Source organism: Geotrypetes seraphini, chromosome 13 (assembly GCF_902459505.1).
Source record: "Geotrypetes seraphini chromosome 13, aGeoSer1.1, whole genome shotgun sequence".
NCBI lineage: Eukaryota > Metazoa > Chordata > Amphibia > Gymnophiona > Dermophiidae > Geotrypetes > Geotrypetes seraphini.
Genome location: NC_047096.1, coordinates 78,078,130 through 78,100,336, shown reverse-complemented (window position 1 = coordinate 78,100,336; position 22,207 = coordinate 78,078,130). Strand labels below are relative to the sequence as shown.

The 22,207-nt window shown below is 43.7% G+C and overlaps 1 protein-coding gene across 3 annotated transcripts in view; it reads left to right on the top strand.

Annotated features, from left to right (window-relative positions):
• Positions 1-22,207, top strand: part of ARHGAP23 (Rho GTPase activating protein 23) — a 136,675-nt gene that overhangs the window by 15,841 nt on the left and 98,627 nt on the right. The window contains exon 1 of one of the 3 annotated variants that reach the window (XM_033918429.1): positions 3,829-4,139. The exons of the other annotated variants lie outside the window; for them this stretch is intronic. Within the exon in view, the coding sequence (XP_033774320.1) occupies positions 4,086-4,139 (54 nt within the window). The 5' untranslated portion in view covers positions 3,829-4,085. Of the gene's footprint in view, positions 1-3,828; positions 4,140-22,207 lie in introns of those variants that run through there. 3 annotated transcript variants of the gene reach the window in all.

Here is a 22,207-nt window from a genome sequence, read left to right as displayed (position 1 = left end):
ATGGAGCCCCACAGCGGACAGCCTCGCAAGCAGACTTGCTTGAAGGACTTTGAAAAAGTTTGCAAGTGCTTTCCCGCCCGAGTCAGGGTGCACGTCTCCGCAGCATCTCCTCAGTTAAACGTTTTCCAAGGAACCGAGAAGCCCTATTTTTCTTAAGCTCTGCAGTTCTCTTATTGCCTTCTCGCACCGCGGCTTTTCTAATTGTTTTTATTTGTTTCTTCGAAAGTCGCTGTGCACCGCGTCTTTTTAAAAAAAAAATAAATAATATTTTCTTTTCTCCGCCGGTTTTCTGCCAGCGGGCTTGGGGCTCAGGCCCTGCTGCTGGACCTCGTTCGTTCGCAGCTTAATTTTTGTCTATGTCCCGACCTCTTACCGGTTTTAAAAAGTGAAGCCAGTATGGCCGGGCCATCTCTCTGACCAACCCACATCGTTGGTGCATTACCTGCTTAGGACCAGAACATTGTGGGAATTACGAGAACAAGAGGTGCAGGGGAAACAGGCTGAGGACATCACAGACACACAGCAGCAGGAGGAGGATGAAGCTCGGGGGCTGGCAAACCATGAGGAGGACTGCAGGAGTACCGAAACACGAGGAAAACAAAAAGAGAGGGCAAAAAACTGGGTCTTAAACTGCCTATACACAAATGCTAGGAGCCTGAGGGCCAAAATGGGAGAACTAGAAATCACTGCCAGCAAAAAGGACCTAGACATAATTGGAGTCACAGAAACGTGGTGGACTGAGGACAATCAATGGGATGTGGCCATACCAGGGTACAAACTATACAGGAGAGACAGGACACATAAAAAGGGTGGCGGAATAGCGCTGTACATAAGACTCCATACCCTCAACCAGGATGGAAACAACAGTACGGGCGGATGGCTTGGAATCACTATGGGTTAAGCTACAGGGAGGAACTGGAGCAGACATTAAATTGGGTCTGTACTACCGCCCACCTGGACAACCTGAAGAAATCGACCAGGACCTGGAGGCAGAACTGAGGCAGGTATGCAGAAGCGGAAATGTGGTGGTGATGGGGGACTTCAACTATCCTGGGATAGACTGGAGTATTGGGCACTCAAACTGTGCAAGGGAGACCAAGTTCCTAGAGGTCACGAGGGACTGTTTCATGGAGCAACTGGTCACGGAACCAACACGGGGTGACGCCACTCTTGACCTAATCTTCAACGGACTAGGGGGGCCAGCAAAGGAGGTGGCAGTATTAGCCCCGCTAGGTAACAGCGATCACAACACGATCCAGTGCAGGCTAGAAATTGGATCATCAAAGGGGAAAAGAACCACAACGACGGCACTCAACTTCAAAAAAGGAAATTATGATGCCATGAGGGAAATGGTGGGAAAGAAACTCAAAGGCAACATAGGGAAGATAGAATCCGTAGAAAAAGCCTGGACCTTACTCAAGGGAACTGTGCACGAAGTGCAAAACCTGTGCATCCCCAAGTTCAGGAAAGGGTGCAAAAAAAATAGAACAAAAAACCCAGTGTGGATAACAAATGCAGTGAAGAAGGCGATAAGCGACAAGAAAGCATCGTTCAGGAAATGGAAAAAAGACCAAACAGAGGAGAACCAAAAAGTGCACAAAGAACACCAGAAGGAGTGTCACAGAGTGGTTAGAAAAGCAAAAAGAGAATACGAAGAAAGACTGGCAGAGGAAGCAACAAACTTCAAGCCGTTCTTCAGATACGTCAAGGGGAAGCAACCGGCAAGAGAAGAAGTGGGACCATTGGATGATGGAGACAGAAAGGGAGTAGTAAAAGAAGAGAAAGAGATAGCTGACAGGTTAAATGAGTTCTTCACGTCAGTCTTCACGGTGGAGAATACAACCAACATTCCGGAACCCGAGGAGATCGCAATAGGAGACCAAGATGATAAGCTGGTCAATTTAGAGGTAAGCCAAGAAGATGTACTCAGGCCGCATCTGGAGTACTGTGTCCAGTATTGGTCGCCGTACCTCAAGAAGGACATGGCAGTACTTGAGGGAGTACAGAGAAGAGCAACTAAACTGATAAAGGGAATGGAAAATCTCCCATATACCGACAGATTGAAGCAGTTGGGACTTTTCTCACTGGAAAAGCGGAGACTTAGAGGAGACATGATAGAAACCTTCAAGATCCTGAAGGGCATAGAAAAAGTAGACAGGGACAGATTTTTCAATTTAAGGGGCACCACAAGTACGAGGGGGCACTCGGAGAAATTAAAAGGGGACAGGTTTAGAACAAACGCTAGGAAGTTCTTTTTCACTCAGAGGGTGGTGGATACATGGAACGCGCTTCCAGAGGCTGTTGTAGACAAGAAAACATTAAATGGTTTCAAAGAAGGTTTGGATAGATTCCTAGAAGAAAAAGGGATTGAAGGGTATAGATAGTTATAGACCACTACTCAGGCAATGGGCCTGATGGGCCGCCGTGGGAGCGGACCGCTGGGCAGGATGGACCTATGGTCTGCCTCAGTGGAGGCAACTTCTTATGTTCTTATGTAACATGCTGTCTTTCACCTTTGCCACCAAGTGTCGCGTCTCACCTCAATATCAGCGAGACAAATGATGATTCTGCTCGGTCACATGGCTTCTACAGTTCACATGACTCCTTTGCCAGACTTAACCTTCGCATACCTCAGTGGACTCTGGCATCTCAGTGGCAGCAAGCTTGCGACCCACTCTCTTAACACATTACAGTGACTCCTTCATTGAGACAGTCTATCCACTGGTGGATGCTCTCTTTCAATCTTTCCAGAGGTTTGCTTTTCCACACGCCCTCTCACCAGAAGGTTCTCACAACAGATTCTTCAACTTACGCTTGGAGGGCTCATCTCGACGGTCTCCGTAATCAAGGCCATTGGTCCCGCACGGATCGTCTCTGTCATATCAATCTGTTGGAACTCAGAGTGATTTTCAATGCTCTCAAAGCTTTTCAATATCTTCTTCACGACCAGGAAGTCCTCATTTGAACAGACAACCAAGTCTCCAACTACTATGTCAACAAACAGGGAGGCACAGGCTCTCTCTCCCCCCCCCCCAAAAAAAAAAATAAAAAAAGCCCAGAGGATCCACAGCTGATTTCTTTTTAAGGCCATGTGCTTTTAGTTCTGTGGGGTCCATGTTTTAACTTTTACACTTGCTGATTTCTTTTCTCTTTGTGGTTGAGATTGGGAGGGGGAGGGGGGTAAAACACGGACCTCGTAGACCCTGCAGAGATCTTCGTTTTAACTCCTGCAGACCCCATGGATCCCGCTCACCCCTCAGGTGAGTAGATTTTTAAGGACGTGCAGTTAAGAAATTCAAGGTCTGTGGTTTCCACGTTTTACCCAATCCCTAATAAAGCTATAGTCAAGTTCTTACCACTAGATTTTCTATGATGTGGTGTTGGTTGTAATTCTTTGCCTGGGCTGGAGCCCCACCCTGTAATTGCACTAGGGTGGGGGAGAGAAAAGGGGGGGCTGTTGCTCAAGCAGTGTTGGTGAGTTAGGTCAGGGTGTCACGGTTGCCTGTGTTTTTAAGCCTTCTCCACTGACACATCACACTCGGCCACAAGATGTGTAACTGTTTCTAGTTCTGTGCTGCTGAACCTGCATTTTGTCAGTGTGTTCTTTGGTTCAGAGCAAGCATGGAAAAACATTCTGTGTCTCTGTAGCCGAATGCTTTCTGTCCCTGTGTGTGGCTCTTTAGCAATGAGCCTTCTGTCACAGGCTGTCCATGCTCTCTTCTGGCAGAATCCCGGAAACTTCCTTAGAGAAAGTTGGGGGAGGGCCTCAAATTTTTGCAGTGCATCACTGCCGCCTTTGTGAACTAAAGCTTCAAGTGTTTCCTTTTAGAGTAACTGTTGTTTTCTAGACTTAGAGAGTATAAGTCAGGAAAAAGCTTAGAGGAGCAAGAAGGAAAGACAGCTCAAACTCGGGACAGAAAGACACGCAGAAAACACGGCTCCAGTGTAGAGGAGACCCCAACTTCAGAAAAAGACTCCTAAGCAGCAAAATAGCTTCAAGGGCGAGTGACGTCTTGGGACCGAGAACAACGCTCCAACAATCTGCGGCTTCTAGAATTCAGCATTTCCCTCCCTCCGACTGGCAAATGAATGGAGTCACTTTTTGCCTGGTTGGAATTCCTCCTTTTCCAAATATACAAGTAAGTACATGTCTGAGATGTGGTCTTTTTGCTGGTGTTTCCTGTCAGATAAAGCTAATCCTGCCCTCTTATTTCTCTTCAAGAGAATGCCTGGGTCTCTCCCTGGGAAGGGCAGTCAGCAGACACTGTCTCTGTCCTAAAGAAATATAGTGAAGAACATCTATCTCTCCTTTTCTCTTTTCTCTCCCTTTGTCTAATGCTTTTTTAAAATGTCTCTATTCTCCCCACATACACCCTGGGGGGTGGGGGGGTGGGGGGAGAGAGGGTGTTCCTGGGCTGGTTATCGGGTTTAATGTGTTTCAGCAGGGATTCCCTGAGTTGGCAGGGAGAGATGGAGAGGAGAGTTGGGAATTGAGAAACAAAGCTGTACTGGACTGGTTTACTCTTTTCTGGACTTCATACTGAAATTTCTCAGGAATGTTGCTGGAGATGCAGTTCTTAGATCAGTTGACGACGGCTGGAAAGCTTGAAGATGTGATGTTAGTGTGTAGTGCTGGGCCCCAGAGACAGACTGCAGATCAGCGGTAGAAGTAATTGTAGGGAGATGACTTCAAGGGCATCATAGCTGTTACCTGTACACGTATACCGTTCTTATCTCCATAGTAAGGAAAGAAGTTCTTTTGAGTGAGCAAGAATATGGCCAGTGCTGATGGGGGATTTCTTTAAGAAAATAAGTGAAATGGTGTGGTGGCCGTGTTAGTCCATTTTCCAACAAAAAAAAAAACCCAAAGGAAATAAGATAATACCTTTTTTTTTTTTTTTTAAATTGGACTCGATGCATTTTATGATGAGCTTTTTTTTCTGATCTGAAGAAGGGTTACCTTTGAAAGCTCAGTTAGTCTAATAAAAAAGGTATCGCCTAATTTCCTTTGTATTTGTCGTTGTGACTAACTGAGCTTTCGAAAGTAACCCTTCTTCTTCTAATCAGAAAAAAAAAGCTCCTCGAGTTAGTCCAATAAAAAAAGGTATCACATAATTTCCTTTGTATTTGTTGTTTTATTTCTTTATACAACCTTAAGAACAGCCGTCCTGGGTCCGACCAGTGGTCTATCTAGTCCAGTTTTCTGTTTGCAGAGTGACCAGTCCAGGTCACAAGTACCTGGATGAAACCCAAATAGTAGCAGCATTCCATGGTGTCAGGTCAAAAGCGCGCCGGGACAAAGGCGCGCGCAGACAATTGAGCGCAGTGCGGAGGTGCGCGCCGCAGAAAATTACTGTTTTTAGGGCTCCGACGGGGGGGCGTGGGGGGGAACCCCCCCCACTTTACCTAATAGAGATCGCGCCGTGTTGTGGGGGCGTTGTGGGGGGTTTGGGGGGTTGTAACCTCCCACATTTTACTGAAAACTTCACTTTTTCCCTGTTTTTAGGGAAAAAGTTAAGTTTACAGTAAAATGTGGAGGGTTACAACCCCCCAAACCCTCCCACAACGCCGGCGCGATCTCTATTAAGTAAACTGGGGGGGCTCCCCAACAAAAACCCCCATCGGAGCCCCTAAAAACTGTAATTTTCTTCGGCGCACGCCTCCATCTTGCGCTCAGTTGTCGGCGCGCGCCTTTGTCTTTCGCGGGGTTGTCTATGAACCGCATTCCATACTCTCGATCCCAGGGCAAGCAGTGACTTACCTCATGTCTGTCGCAATAGCAGATTATGGACTTTTTCTCCAGTGACTTCTCCAAACCTTCCTTAAACCCAGCTGCGCTAACCACTGCAACCACATCCTGTGGTAATGAGTTCCAGAGCTTAACTATTATTTGAGTAAAAAAAAAAAAAAATTCCTCCTGTGTTTTTTTTTAATTTATTTAAAAAAGTTATCTCCTGCCTAGTGTCTCCATGTTTTTAAAATACTTTTTGAAAGGGACCTTCCAGAGAGTGAAGAACGGCTGGCCAGGAACGGGGCTAGACTGTAATGCAATTCTCTCACTTTGAAGTAACTCTGGGTGGCTGCATTAGATATGGTATGCAGCTCAGAGAGCTACATTTAAATTTACAGAGATGTGAGAGGGGAGAGAGGGCTCGGTGCCAAGTTTTTGATTTTTGTATGGTCGGGTTGGTTTCATTATTTTTCAGCATCTGTAAGGGAGTGCCCTTGCACAGCCACAGGTCATAGCCCAGCACTTCTTTTAAAGGCAGAGGTCAGTGAGCTGTGCAAAGGTGCTCTCAATTTACATGTGTCATAATCCAAGAAAAGGGACCAAGTCTTAGGAATTGAGTTATTCAGCTGGCTGCGTAATCAAGAAGATGCTGATTAGAGAATGATAACGGGAACAAAATTTGTCCCTTTGGGAGCTCATTTTCCCGTCCCGTCACCGCGAGTTCTTTTCCTGTCCCTGCCCCATTCCTGCAAGCTCCGACCTCATCTGCACAAGCCTCAAACACTTTAAAACAGGGATTTCAAAGTCCCTTCTCGAGGGCCGCAATCCAGTCGGGTTTTCAGGACTTCCCCAATGAATATGCATGAGATCTATGTGCATGCACTGCTTTCAATGCATATTCATTGGGGAAATCCTGAAAACCCGACTGGATTGCTGCCCTCAAGGAGGGACTTTGAGACCCCTGCTTTAAAAGCATAAGTGTTCGAGGCTTGTGCAGTTAAGGCAGAGCTTACAGGAATGGGACAGGGGCAGCAATGAAACTCACGGGGATGGGATGGGGAAATTGAGTTCCTGCGGGGACAGGAACAAATATGACCCCATGTCATTCTCTAATGCTGATTCAAACCACATTTTTCTATCATTCCATTTGCCAGAGATATACCGTTTCAATGAACAACAATTTTTAGTTATAAATAGAACCCAAATGACATTGTTGCCTCGTTTCTCCAGCAAGTGTGCTCTAAAACTTGGTGCCTTTTCTTAGATTGCAACACCTTTAGTGCTCAAAGGTTTCTAGGACTAGGACACACCATAACCTTGCATTATGTAGCTCAAAAGAGATGTGATTACCATTTACAGTACATCTGTGTCTCGAGTCTTGTTCACTTTGCCACGTCCTTTTCCTTCCTCAGAAGCTTTGTACACAGAGTTTCCTTACATACCTCAGCTGACATCTTAACTGCTGCAGGGGTTGAGCGATCCTGACACAAATTCATAGTATAAAAAAACAAAACAGTCCTTATTCACCAGGGTGCTCATTGTTAAATGCATATCTTGTATGTTATTATTATTACGCAATTCTTTTGGTAATGTCCAAATCTCCTATAATTTGTATTCCGCCTTGAACAATATATAATGTATAATGTATTCAAAATTAATTTTCCTATGAACTGTTTTCCTACCTTCTTCTACTCTATGTTTATAACCTAACTAATTTATTTTTCTCAAGTACTTTAGCAAGAATGTGAGCCTTTGGGACAGTCAGGGAACTCTAAGTACTCTCTCTTCATCTTAATTAATCTTACTTATTTCTTCTGTTTCTACTGTAAACCGCTTAGAACTTCACGGTACAGCGGTATATAAGAAATAAAATTATTATTATTATATGTGTTTTCAGTGGCACTATCAAAAATAAGGTGTAGGGAAGCTTTAAATGTTGCTTTAAATGGGAGATTAGTAAAAGGGAACATAATGTAAGAAAAAGAAAAACTAATCTCATAAATTATTGCAAAATATATCAACTTACTTATGTATCCAGTAGAATTCACATACACTCAGAAGTGTGTAATCCGGCCAAGAGCCTGAGCTCTTACAGCCAAACCCACCGCCCAATCACTGTGTATGGAATAATATTATAACTTTTCATATAAGTTCATTTGTTCATTTTTACAATTATAATGTAGAAAAAACTATCACTTAGCTTCTGAAAAGTGTAAAGTTATAACATTATTCCGTACACAGTGATTGGGCGGTGGGTTTGGCTGTAAGAGCTCAGGCTCTTGGCCGGATTACACACTTCTGAGTGTATGTGAATTCTACTGGATACATAAGCAAGTTGATATATTTTGCAATAATTTATGAGATTAGTTTTTCTTTTTCTTACATTATTTTCAGTGGCACTAGCCATAAAGTGCTAATTTTGAAAATTCACATATAACTTGAAACATCTAGGCTAAATGTTTAATTATACCTGTTAATTATGTGTTGCCACTGTAATGTGTAAGTTACTGTATATTCAGTGGCTTTATTTTCCTACTGAATGTATAACCTTTTCGCTCACTGTTGCTCCACTACAAACCACACCCCTTTAAAAATGTATGATGGACATTTTGTAGATAAAATGACTAAAATGATATGTAGGAACCCTTAAAAAAACAAAAAACAAAAGGCACTTTGCAGCTGGTGCCAGTGTCAAATGCAAAAATGTTTTTGAATATCAGTTGCAAAATGTTTTATCTATTTACAGGTCCTGGATTCCAGTCCACTTGCATTCCCTCTTCCCTCAAAGCCTTCAGTTGTGATGCGTGTGTGTGTGCGTTGGGTGGGGAGTGAGTGGGAGGGGGAGGATAGTCCCTCTGAACATCCCCAATCTCTTGGTTTCTCTTAGCTGGGGACTATATGGCTGCCACTGCAGGAAGTACGTCATTTCTAAGTCCTATAGAAATGCTGCCAACAACTTTTTGAAGGCTTTTCAGTGAAAACAGGAAATGAGATCCTGTTTCATGTCTAACGCCTGTGACTAATGACAGTAAATTTACAGTAGGAAAACACGGCGAGAGGGAGTAAATTTTTTGCTTGAAGGTGTGGGTAGTCTAGGATCATGCACTTTTTAGTTTTACTCTCTCTGGATTACTTCCCTGTCCCTGTTCCCCACAAATAACTATGGGAAACTGTCCCATGTCATTCTGTAGTGTTTATCTCAACCTCAGGCCTTCTGTACCAGCATTCTTCAATCCAAGGCTTGAAGGTCAATGGCTGTGCCCATTCATACTCTGATTTTTCCCTCTCATTAAAGAATGACATGGGGATGGTTTCCTATGGTTAACCGTGGTGACGGTAACAAATTCTGTCACCATGTCATTCTCTGTGTAGAAGGAGGGGGAGGGAGTTGACTGTGGACTCCCCCCTCCTTTTTCTTCCTGCCCTTTCCAAAGACAACGCCTGGGGTGGACCGCTCCCCTTGCACCCCCCCCCTTCCTTATTACACCAGTGGTTACCGTATGGCTCCAGAAATAGAGGATGGATTGAGATATCTGGGTTTTACTTCCATTGAAAACAATGAAAGTAAGGAGGATGGATAGAGACATCTTGAGTTTTACTTCCAGATGCAAAGCAATGGAAATAAAACCTGGATGTCTCAATCTGCCCTCCTTTTTCTGGAGCCAGGGATGGAGTAATTTCCATTTGGTTTAGTACTTTCAATTATAAAAAAAAGTTGGCTCCTATCAGTCTCTTCCTTAGAGATCCATTATGCTTATCCCATGCTTTTCTAAAGTCAGATATAGCCTTAGTCTTTCCACCACTTGCATTGGGAGGCTGTTTCACACATCTACCACCCTTTCCCATAGACAAACTACAGACTTTTATGCCTTCTATTTCCTGCTCTGTGCTTGTTGATACCGGGAAAAGAGAGGTAGTCTTTGCTGGGGAATGGGATGGATAGGGACAAGCAAAGGGAGCTTCTATACACCATCTTGGCATAGTGGAATCAGGCCCATAGCATTTGGAGATTTGAATTGTTTCTGAGCTTCTCCAAATAAAAGCCCAAAGTATCTGGTAAAACCCCAGTGTGTTCCCTGCTCTATGCAAAACAATATCTGTGGCTTTTGGAACTCCCAAGAACTGGGCAACACAGTTTCTTGTATCCTTTGACATACAGAGAGGGTGAGGCTTGTGGCTTTGCATGCTGATTCCCCTTGCAGATGAAGGTGGATGTCAGGTTTGTGAACATAGATGGACAGATTCATAAGAAGTTAAGAATAGCTATACTGGATTAAACCAGTGGGTCCATCTAGCCCAGTATCCTGCTTTCACAAGTACCTGACAAAATCCCAAAGAGTAGCAAGATTCCATATTACCACTCTCAGGGATAGGTAGTGGCTCTCCCCATGTCTACCTTAATAAGCAGTTTATTGACTTTTCCTCCAGGTATTTGTCCAAACTTTATTGAAATCTAGATATGCTAACTGTTGTTACCAAATCCTCTAGCAATGAGTTCCAGAACTTCACTATTCATTGAGTGAAAAAATATTTTTTCCTATTTGTTTTTAATTTATAATTTTATTGAAAAAGTCAACTTTTGCACAAACCATAGATGAGAAAATCAACCACCAGATAGGTACATGTGGTTTCTTCTATACACCCATCCTTCTATACAATAGAAACATGTCTTTAACATATTCACTTTCCTACCCCAAAACCTCCTTCCCCATCCCCTAACCCCCTACCCCTAGTAAGAAAGCAATTCCTCTCTTTTTTGATGCCTCTCCCCCCCTCCGAGAGGCCCAGTAAGTCTCTGGGAATTGGGAATCCCTCACATATTTTTCATGAGCTCATATCAGGTGGGTCTCCTGCAAAAAACAGTTTGATACTTGCAAACAGGCCAATTCCTGAAAAATGCTTTCCTTTTGTGAGAAGAATTAAGGCTTCTCACATTATAGGTAACTAGCCTAAGTTCTCCCAGCCATCATAGGGATATCCAAAATTGCCATATCACTCTCCTCCCCAATCTCCCGCATCCCTCCATACTTCCCTTTCATAAACATGCTACCTCACCCCCTCCCTTCCACCATATTTCAAGAAAGTGACCATCCCCCTCATAATATTGACCAACTCTTGCATATGCGATGTACATGTCACATATTCTAGTGTATACTTATAAGGGAAATTTTTTTTAAATGAAGTGAAATTCTGGAATCTCTCGCGGCACACAGTTTGAGAGACAATGCTCTAGTTGATAAACAGTCTATAGCAGTCCCTAGCATCGCTCCTTGCTGCTTCAAGATCTTCCTCCTGTGCCACCAGATGAAAACATCCCTCCAGATGATCTGCTCCTCTTTCCACCTTCCACCAGCAGAAACTGGCCAGTCACTTCCATGCATTTTGGGCCACCGCATTGTCCTTTCCAGTATCTAAGATTTCAATGCCCTCCTGTTGCAGAAGCATTTGAGCTTCTCGGAGAGTGGTGACTTTCTTATTGGCCCCATTAATTGTAACCAGTAAACCAAAGGGAAAAGTCCATCTGTATCTAAATCTGGGTCAATGCTATGGTCACCTCCCTAAAGGTATGCCTCTTCTGTAGTGTACTTGCTGGTAAATCCTGGTACAACTCCTCCTTGTGGCCTTCCCAAGTCATTGTTGGCAGCTCCTCGGCTCTTCACAGCACATGTAATTTCAAAGCAAAGCGCTGTAGGCCCAGTTATTTCCTTTGGATATTCTGCCATTCTAGGCCTCAAAGCCTGGTGGGCCCATTCAATACTTAGTTCTAATGTCTCATCGTGTAAGAACCACCACAACAGTCTTAGCACTGCCTTCCGTGCATCATGATAAAGGCCTTTGTCTGGAAGTCCTCGCACCCGCAGATTGTTTCTGTGGGTACGCTTCCAAATCCTCTACTTTGTCCAGTAGTCCCTGAAATTCCTCTTGTATGTCCTCAATAGTATGCCATGTTCCTCATAGCAGGTATCCATTCTCGATTCAATGTCATCAACTCTTGAGTCCATTTCAGCTAGGTTGGTTTTGAATTCCTTCAAGGCCTCTCGTACCTGCGTTGCTACTCCTGAGATCTCAGCTTTCACTTCCTCAAGCCAGCCCTGAATTTCTGCTTTAGTTAGCACTGCTGAGTCCTCCATTGCAGCGATCGTTCGTTTATTATTGTTCGACTTTTTCACTTCAGTGGTCCTACTTTCTGCTCATATCTTCTCCCAGTCCTCACCACGTGGCCCAGGGCTTTTTCACCAGTGTGTTGCAGTCCCCGCTCTCTCTTTCTTTGTAGCCATTGAAAACTCCTTCAAACAGTCTCTTTCTGCAGGAATTATGATTCAATCGCCTGGCGCAGCAAGTATTAATTAGGAAAATGCCCTCCTATTTATTTTTAAAAAAATATTACCATATAACGTCATGGAGTGCTCTTTTGTCTGTGTACTTTTTTAAAAGAGTAAACAATCGATTTGACATCTACTCCACTTAGGATTTTGTAGATCTCTGCCATATCTTCTTCAACTATCTCTTCTTCAAGTTGAAGAGCTCTAACCTCTCAAATCTTTCCTCTTATGAAAGTTCTATCTCATGAATCATTTTGGTCTCCCTTCTTTGAAGCTTTTCTAATTCCACTAGTTCTTTTTTGACATAATGGCAACTAGAATTGCACACAGTATTCAAAGTGAGGTTGCACCATGGAGTGATAGAGACATTTATATATTTTGTCTTATTTTCAACTCCTTTTTCTATTAATTTGTAACATTCTATTTCCTTTTTTGGCTGCTGCCACGCTCCTAGGAGAACACGTCAACATATTGTCCTCAATGACGCTTAGATTTTTTTTGGGGGGTAGTGACCTGAATCAAGTATCTGTGACTTGTATTCTTTCCAACATGCATCAGTTTTTTCATTTGTCCACATTAAATTTCATCTGCCATTTTGATGCCTAGTCTTCAAATTTCCTAAGGTCCTCCTGCAATTTCTCAGTCCATATACGATTTAACAGCTTTGAATAGTTTTGTGTCATCTGCAAATTTAAGCACTTCACTCCTCATTCCCATTTTCAGGTCATTTATAGATGTTAAATAGCATTGGCGCCCTGTCCTGTTTTCTGTCATTTAATCAGTTCCCAATCCATAACAGAACATTGCCACTATCCAATTTTTCTTTTGTTTTCTCAGGAATCTCTCACCAGGGACTCTTATCAGATGCTTTCTGAAAATCTAGGTACTCCTTTATCCACATGTTTATTGTGCCTTCAAAGAAATTAAGCAGATTGGTGAGGCAAGAGGAGTGAGATAGGGAGGAGAAAGGAAAAAGAAACCAGGAAGAAGGAAGCTTAAACTGTGTCTCAAGAAAGGTACATGCCTTTTTGTGAGACAGCAGTTTGAAGAACCGTTTTTCTAGGAGAGAGGTTGCCTTCAGGTTTGTAATTCATTTTGTGAATTTTTGGCTATGCCAAGTGTGGTTAGAGACTTTTAACGTTGCACCCTCCCCACCCAAGCTATGCTGGAGTGCCTCTGTTCTATGATTACATCAAGCTTATCTCTGCTTCTTGCTCAACTGTACCTGGAATCTTTTGACTTGCAAAAGAAAGCAATATAGGAACTTGGCACTTTTTAAAGCATCCTCTATAATAAAACCCTAAGCGCGCATGCGCACTTACGATTCCATGATCCCTGCTGCCATGATGTGTGCCTGTTTCTATTTGCGGAACATGTGGCGGCTTGCGTCGCGTGCAGCGATTTGAGCGGTGGTGGCGGTTTCCTGATAGCTGGCGCCTAGAGCAACAGCAGGAGGGTGTCGTGTGGGTGCTGCGAGGTGTCCCATGCTGGTAAAAATTCTGCTACTGCTCAGGGAAGTGGAGGGGGAGAGGGATAGGGGACTTCTTTGGGAGGAGGCAGACAGCAATCATGCTTTGCTCTGGTGGGGGGAGGGAGACAGAAGGAAGCCACGGAGAGACAGGCAGGCATGGCGCAACAGAGAAATACAGGCAGGCAGGGGGGCCAAGGAGAGAGACAGATAGAAAGAAAGATAGACAGACAGCCAGCAGCCCAGGAGAAAGAGACAAAAAAAATCAACAACAAAAAACAGACAGACAGCGGCCAAGGAGAGAGATAGAAAGAATGACAGACAGGGGACCAGAGAGACAGACAGACAGCGTCCAAGGGGAGAGAGAGAAAGAAAGAGAGACAAAGCAGCTAAGGAGAGAGAGAGAGAAAGAAAGACAGAAAACGGCCAAGGAGAGAGAGAGAGACAGAAAGAAAGACAGACTCATCTATTCTAGCACCCATTAATGTAACGGGCTTAAAGACTAGTATATTTAATAATATCATGGTTGTATATGATAAATTTTATCGTCAGTGTATCACTTAATAGCACCATGAATTGAATACTTATGAATCTGTGTTCCTGTGACTTTACAGGAGGAGTGAGTGACTTAACAGACAGCTGTGAGTGACCAAAGTTGTGATCACAGGATCTGGCTTCCCTCCCAGCAGAGTTGTAAATGAGCACATTGTATGTTGGGGTCATGGGGCCCAGCGTACTGGAATGTGAGTGATGTGCTGTACCATTCTAGGGCATAAAACAATGTGTTGGCAGCAACTCTTTTCTCTGTCCCAGGACTCTTGGAACTAACTGGAACATGGTCTGTAATGTTACCTCTTTATTCCGCACTTCAGTGCCTTCCTCTGCAGAAGAGCAAAACTAGTTCAAGACCTTTGGCCTCCTTGTTATCACAGAGCTGAGCCCAGAGGGCTCTAGCCGTGATCTGCAGAGCTGAAGCAATGAGAGGAGTGACTTGTAAATCACGGTATGAGGAGCCTCTTTCAGAATCTCTTCTGCAGAGAATTAGCCTTGCTTGGAAATAACACATGGAAACATTGTAATGTAGCTGATGACTGCCCGCTATCCAGGCCATCCTGTTCGCACAGTTATTTTGTTCACTCTGTAAATGAGAAATCAAGATACTGGTGTCTCTTTAGTATCCAGTTTTCCCATTCCTAACCACAAAGCTGTGCAATCTAATGGGTCCATACTCGGAAGTATTTATCTGGTTAGCTTCAGAAATTAGCTGGATAAATGTTCAGTGGCAGATATCGCTTTCAATATCCAGTTAAAGATATGTGGATAACTTTACCCAACTATCTAACAGGGTAAGATTTGGTTGAATATTGGTCCCTATCAAGGCTTAAGTTTGTGAGGGAACAATCTGGAACACAGGTCCACCATTTATTTTCAGACTACTACTACTAATTCCAGTGCAATAGGTGAGACATTGTAGACAGTAGGGTTATTTCCCTTTAGCCACATGCTGCAGAAGGAATCCGCTCCGTATTTTCACTCTGCCTCTGTTATACTTCACTGGGCTCTCTAGCTCCATCTTCAGTACTGCAGATGTGTGTGTTCTGCTCTCCCCATTTTAATATTTTTAATTTGATGCAATTTCATCCCCCTTTTGGGTAATTTGGTGCTTGGAGCGATTTTAAAGCACTGCCTGCATAAGAATTCACAGACTTTGGTCTGTAGTTGACAGGCTGATCCCACTTGGGTACCTGTTAGCCAGCCTGCATAGTTTTCCCTGGAGTTTAGGGCTGTCCTGTCTCACCTTCTGTTAATCAGGGGTCAAGCGCAGGCTGTTAAGCACCCTTAGGAGGCACGGCAGGGTCTCGCAGGGTGCTGACTATGTCGTCCTGCCTCCGGCATGCATCTGTTGGTCCGCAAGGGTGGAGGTGTAGTCAGACAATGGAGTCTGACTGGCAGCCCGAAGATCAGCTTTGCAGCAGCATTCTCAGTATTGTGGCTGTAAATATTCTCATCCAGCTACTTTGAGAGAGCTGAATGCAGATGTCAGGTAATGGTGAGTACACAGGCTAACAGCCTGGTAGAGACATCAAGAGAGGTTGGAAAAGTGGGATTTTCAGTGTTTCTGGATGTTCCCCCTGTGTTCCCTCTCCTGAAAGATTCTAAAATCGCCATTTTTGGTGTTTGGAAAGTGTGAAAAATATAGCAATTTTGGTTCAAATTTCTTAATGGTGGCCATCTTGGATTTTTAGCGAATTTGTTTTTTTCTAAAGTTTCCCGATTCTTCAAAACTGCAAATTTTGTCTGGAAACTTGCTGGGATGGAGTCCTTGGGCTCCTCAAGTGGATTCTAACCAGGATTGCGCAAATTTAGCACTTTTGGAGCATCCTTGCATGGTGCAGCAGGTAGGGGCAGCAGCATCCAGCTTAGCTTCTACCCTTCTGAAGCAGGTGACCAAATGCTCAGCTAGTCTGGTGGGGCGGCCTTCTGTGATTTTGGGGGCTTGGCACAGCTGGTAATTCTGTTCACCAGGTTGTGAACCCTCCGTAGCCTCAGTATTACAATTTTCAGTCACCTAAGGGTGATTCTGCGCTCCTGGAGCCAGACACTTTTTCTCCATTTATGAAATTTTTAAGGTCTGAATTTTAGAATGCTTGTTCTCCCCCTGCACAGTCCTACGCCGCTAAAGAGGTGTCTCTGAGTGGCATTGTGCCTTCGGGCACGGACTCATCTCAGCCTTCTTCTATCTACGTGCTGCCTGACCTTCTAGAATTCCAGAATGTTGTCTGATTAAAATCTGGGCTTCAGTGTCATCCTCTTTTGTTTTTTAATTTTTAGTTTTATTTTGCTGGTTTTAACTTTATTTTATTTCTTTCATCCACTTTATTTATAGTTTTATGTTGTTCTGTTCATTTTACTTTTAATTTTACCCTGGGCGAGTCAGAAAATCACTAACATCTTTGAATGTAGGAGTTTGACAGTTATAGAACCTAAAGACCTTGAACTGTTAATCTTTAGCTGAGGCCTTTCCTACCTGCGTTTGGTGACAGCTGAAGATCGTTGCAGGATCACAGCTCTTCTTTTTTCTCTTTTGGATGCCGAGGTTGTGACTGTGAGTGGAACGGCTGCTGTGTTTGGGCCCAGTTCTGCCCTGCGCTCTCTCTTCTCATCTTCTGCTTTTTGGCTGCACTGTGGATGCCGCTGCTTGCATCGTGCACTGAGTTGGAGTGGTTCTTGGGGTCCGCAGCTTCCCTTTCGTGCTGGCGGACTGCGTTGTACCTGATGGCTGCACTGTTGGATCATTCCTTCCGGCGCCACCACTTTTCTGGCAGGCTGGGACAGAGGCTGTGTTGTTGGCTTGCATCGGTGGGGCCTGCCTGGATACTGTGCAGTGGGTTGGTGACAGCGTCGGATGACCTTTCGTGGCCTACCTCTTCTTCCTGGTTTCTTTGCCTTCTGCTCTTGGGCCCAGATTGCAGCTATTGATTCCTTCACTTCTGTGAAAGACTAGACAAGGATGGCCCCACAGCCCACTATCACTTCTCTGTGTCGATCCTTCTTTACAGATGTGGAGCTCTATTGGACCGGATTGATGATTGGACTTTGCACCAGATTGGAATTTGTTTTTCTCAATCTCCAATCTCTTAAACTTATTTGTACATTTTAACTTTATTCTTTTTATTTATTTTATCTTTTTTTAATTATTATTATTTGAATTGTACCTTTCCCTCTCAATTCTTGGAATTTTGTTATATCTTTTTTAAATAATTGTTTACTCAGGTACTTTAGCTAGATTGTGAGCCTTCAGGACAGATAGGGAAGTTCTAAGTACCTGTATTTTATTGTAAACTGCTTAGATCTGTAATATGCTTAAGCGGTATATCAAATGTTAATAAAATATAAAACATTTATGGTTTATTTATTTATATCCCGCCCTTACCCAGGGCGGGTTACAAAAAAATACATACATATAAATTAACATCAAATAATGCAATACAACACACACCACACTACTTACAATAAACATTTGGGGGATCCTGATGTAGATGTTTCAATCACTGCTTCTTGTTTGCAGGTTCAGCGCTTCCCGGAGTGAGAAAATCAGGGACTGTGTGCTGGATCTGCGAATCCCTCTGGGGTCTTGAATCCTGGGGATGAGTCTTCTGTTCTGTGCCTTTTTCAATTTGCGGCTCTGCCTGACCTTATTTCTGAATCTTTGCACTTTTTCCTCCTGGCTTTGTGGTGTGCGTTCGCAGTATGCTACCTTTCCATTGTACCCTGTTGTAAGCATTCTGGGGATTCCCTGCTGAGGGGCACCGAGGGACCAATTTGCAGACCAGATGCAATCAAGAGAGGTTTGCTGTCTGCCAGGAGCCAGGATCCGAGATATAACCGCCTGCCTAGACAGACTTATCAAGCCCCATGACCACTTCCCCATGCTTCTCATCCACGTTGGAACGAATGACACTGCCAGGAACACCACGGAGAACATATCTGTAGACTTTGGAGCCCTGGGTGAGAAGTTGAGGAGGATGGAAGCGCAGATGGTCTTCTCCTCGATCTTCCCAGTGAGAGGCAAGGGGAGAGCCAGGGAGGATCGTATCCAGAGGACAAACGACTGGCTGCACGGATGGTGCAGGGAGATGAACTTCGGATTCCTGAACCATGGAGAGGTGCGGCAAGGACTACAGGGACCTGAAGGACTTCACCTGACCAGAAGGGGAAAGAATGTCTTTGGACACATACTAGCCCGCCTACTTCGTAGGGCTTTAAACTAGGTAAGTTGAGGGAGCGAGACTCAGACAAATGGTATTAGAGCCCACTAGGGATCGGGCGATACTAGACCTAATACTCACCAACGGAGAAAGTGTCACAGAGGTCTCGGTAGGCGATACATTGGCCTCCAGTGACCACAACATGATATGGTTCAACCTCAGGAAAGGTTTCATTAAGTCAAGCACATCAACCAAGGTCCTCAACTTTAAGGGCACAAACTTCGAAAGCATGGGAGATTTCGTCCATCGGGCACTGCAAAACCATGCCGAAACAGATAATGTAGAGGTAATGTGGTCAACTCTGAAATCAACCTTACACGAAGCAACCAACTGCTACGTCAAATCAGTAAGTAAACGGCGAAGAAACAATAGACCACAGTGGTTCTCTGCGGAGATCTCAGACTTCATAAAAAAGAAGAAAAGAGCGTTCATCATCTACAAACAATCAGGGAAGCGAGAATCCAAGGAAGACTGTCTGGCCAAGTCAAAAGCGGTCAAAACGGCAGTCAGGGAGGCCAAACTCCGAATGGAGGAGAACCTTGCGAAGAACATCAAGAAGGGCGATAAATCCTTCTTCCGGTATATTAGTGACAGAAAAAGAAACACAGATGGGATAGTACGCCTTAGGAAACCCGACGGGAATTATGTAGAATCGGACTCCGACAAAGCCAAACCTTTAAATGAATACTTCTGTTCGGTCTTCACTTGCAAGGCACCGAGATCCGGCCCTCAGCTGCTGACGAGGGAAAACTCGGAAGACCCGTTTCGAAATTTCGAGTTTATGCCCAGCAGTGTCTACGAGGAGCTATCAAGACTCAAGGTGAACAAAGCTATGGGACCGGACAAACTACACCCCAGGGTACTCAGGGAGTTGAGTGACGTCCTGGTGGAACCGTTATCCGCGCTCTTCAATCTTTCCCTAAGTACAGGAAGAGACCTGTTGGATTGGAAAATGGCTAACGTCATTCCACTCCACAAAAAGGGATGCAGGACGGAGGCTGAGAATTATAGACTGGTGAGTCTCACATCGATAGTGAGTAAACTTATAAAAGCACTAATCAAACGCCAATTGGATACGATCCTGAATGAGGAGAATCTAAGAGATCCCCATCAACATGATTTTACGAAGGGAAGGTCCTGCCAATCAAATCTGATCAGCTTCTTTGACTGGGTAACAAGAAAGCTGGATATAGGGAAGTCCCTGGATGTCGTGTACTTGGACTTCAGCAAAGCGTTTGATAGCATCCCACACCGCAGGTTATTGAACAAGATGGGTTTGATGGGACTGGGTGAAACATTAACCGCATGGGTTAGGGACTGGCTTAGAGGTAGACTTCAGAGGGTAGTGGTAAACGGTACCCTCTCCGATACATAAAAGAGAAACAACTGGACAATCAGCGAAGTACAAACTATTAATAATAAGAATGCAGCATATTAGCTAAAAGGTCTATAAAAAATTTGAGTTAATACAGTAAAACTATTATATTAAGGATAAAACATCGAATTAAAAGATAAATTTATCAAATAGTGCTGTCTTAATTTCTTTTCAGAAGGCACCATACGACAACATGGCTCCGCTAAGGCATCGAAGAATCAGGGAAGACATGGAAGTTTGCCAGAGGTTTGTGCTCACTGGGGCAGGTAGATGGGGGGAAATGCTGTGAGCACCAATAATAATAATGATATGATATGAAAAGACTAATTTAATTGGGTCTGATACTCAGCTGCTAGGAGACAGCTTGGATAACTCCTGCAGTCAAAGCTGACTGTTTCTGGTGACGGCATTGAATATGCAGATTATTTTGGCAGCTAAAAATTAAACCAGTCAATATTATACACTGACTAGCTAACTTTATGGCAGCCAAAGATAGGATTGCTGTTTATACAATCTGATTTGGCTCCTAAACTTACCCATTCTATGCTGAAAATTGCCAGTTATTGTGTGATATAGCTGGTTAATTTTTAGCTGCTCTGATATTCAGCAGTGACAACTGCTGTCTTGTGATGAAAATGAATCTTTAAAGTAAACCACTTGCATCCCATGTACTGACTAAACGTATCTTTATTGTAAACCGCTTCGAACTTCACGGTATAGCGGTATATAAGAAATAAATTATTATTATTCACATTTAACCAGTCATACTGTTTCTGGCTGGTTAAATAGTGCTGAATATCGGCTGGATTGCCTCTTAGAGGGTGAGGAATCCAAGAAAGAAATGTTGGGCATCCTCCAATTTCTTGCCCCCTCCACACACACACACAGGAAGGCGTGACAATGCCTGTTTATATGATCCTGATGGGTCCAGAAATAAGAATATGGGAGAGCCCTCTCTCTGTGCACTCAGTGAAAAAAGGTGTACTCCATGTATAAAGTCCAAATGTTTCCCACATTAATTGAAAAAGCTTCCTCTCTATTCTGTGGTGGTTGGATTTGCTCTGAAGAAGTACCAGAACCCACTCTTTGAGACACATGGAGAGATGTTTGTTCCTTGGACTCCCTTGGGAGAAAATTTAAAATACTATGGGGCTCATTTAAAAAAAAAACGAAAAACGTTTAAAATGTGGCATAAAGGGGCGGATGGTCATCTTTCTCACCAAAGCATTCCAATTTGCTATTTTCGAAACCCATTTTATAGACTGATTTCTATGACGGTTGTCTGCAGTGCATCTAAATTTCAGAGGGGTGTGTCGGAGGTATGGTTTGGGCAGGATTAGGGCAAGCTTATGATTTGGACGTTTTTCTGTAATAATCGAACATTTTAGAAAATGTCCAGGGCACAATTTGGACGTTTTGGGCTAGACCTATTTTAACAATGGACTAAGTGCCAAAAAGATGCCCAAACTGACCAGATGACTACTGGAGGGATGAAAGGATGAGCCCCCCCCCCAGTGGTCACTGACCCCCCTCCTGCCCCCTAAAGATGTGAATGAAACAATACATACCTGCCTGGATGATAGCTTCAGATGTTATTGTTAGTCTTGGTAGAGCAGCAAGCAGGTTCCTGGAGGAGCCTAGTGGGTGGTGTAGTGAAGCACAGACATGGGTATTCAGGCCTATATCCTTCCCTAACTATTACAGTTATGGTGGAACATGTGAGCCCTCCAAAACATACCCTAATCCCAATGTAGCCACATATAGATATCACCTAGTCGGCATAAGGGCTATTGATGTAGTATTCAGTTGAGTGGGTTTTGGAGGGCTCACCTTACACTATAAGGGGGTTATGGTGAGATGTGTATGCCAAGCCCCTTTCCTTGTTTAAAAGCAGACTAAAATCCCACCTTTTTGATATAGCCTTCAATCTATAACCCTATTCCCCACTGCCCACCAACCAACCAGCAGATTAACTGTTCCCCTTAACTGTATCCATGACATCCTGTTTGTCTTGTCTGTTTAGATTGTAAGCTCTTTCGAGCAGGGACTATCTTCTTTGTGACTCTTGACAGCGCTGCGTAGGTCTGGTAGTGCTATAGAAATAATAATAACAGTAGTAGTAGTAGTGCCCCACTGCTTTGCTGGATGTCTTATGTGGCCAGTGTACTAAAAATGCAGGCTCCTCCTATATCCCAGTGGTTTGTTTTATGCATTTTTCTTTTGAGTGTGTGTGTGTGTGTTTAAAAAAAATGGTTCAAAAAGATTGGCTTTCAGAGGACAAGTATATTTGAGAAATGACTGTTTTTTAAACAAAAAGATAGATATTTTGCTGTTTTGAAGATTTGCCATGTTCACTACAGGATTTCAGTGCAGGTTCCACAAAACATTCAAACTCTGATTTGGACATCGTGTCGAAAATGCCCCTCCACACTTTTTTTTTTTCCCCTTCTGTTGTTTAATCATTTGTTATACATCATTTGATGTAGCAGAGTGGTTTACAGCAGAATAATAAAAAGAAGCAGCAATTTTATAGTCGAGTAG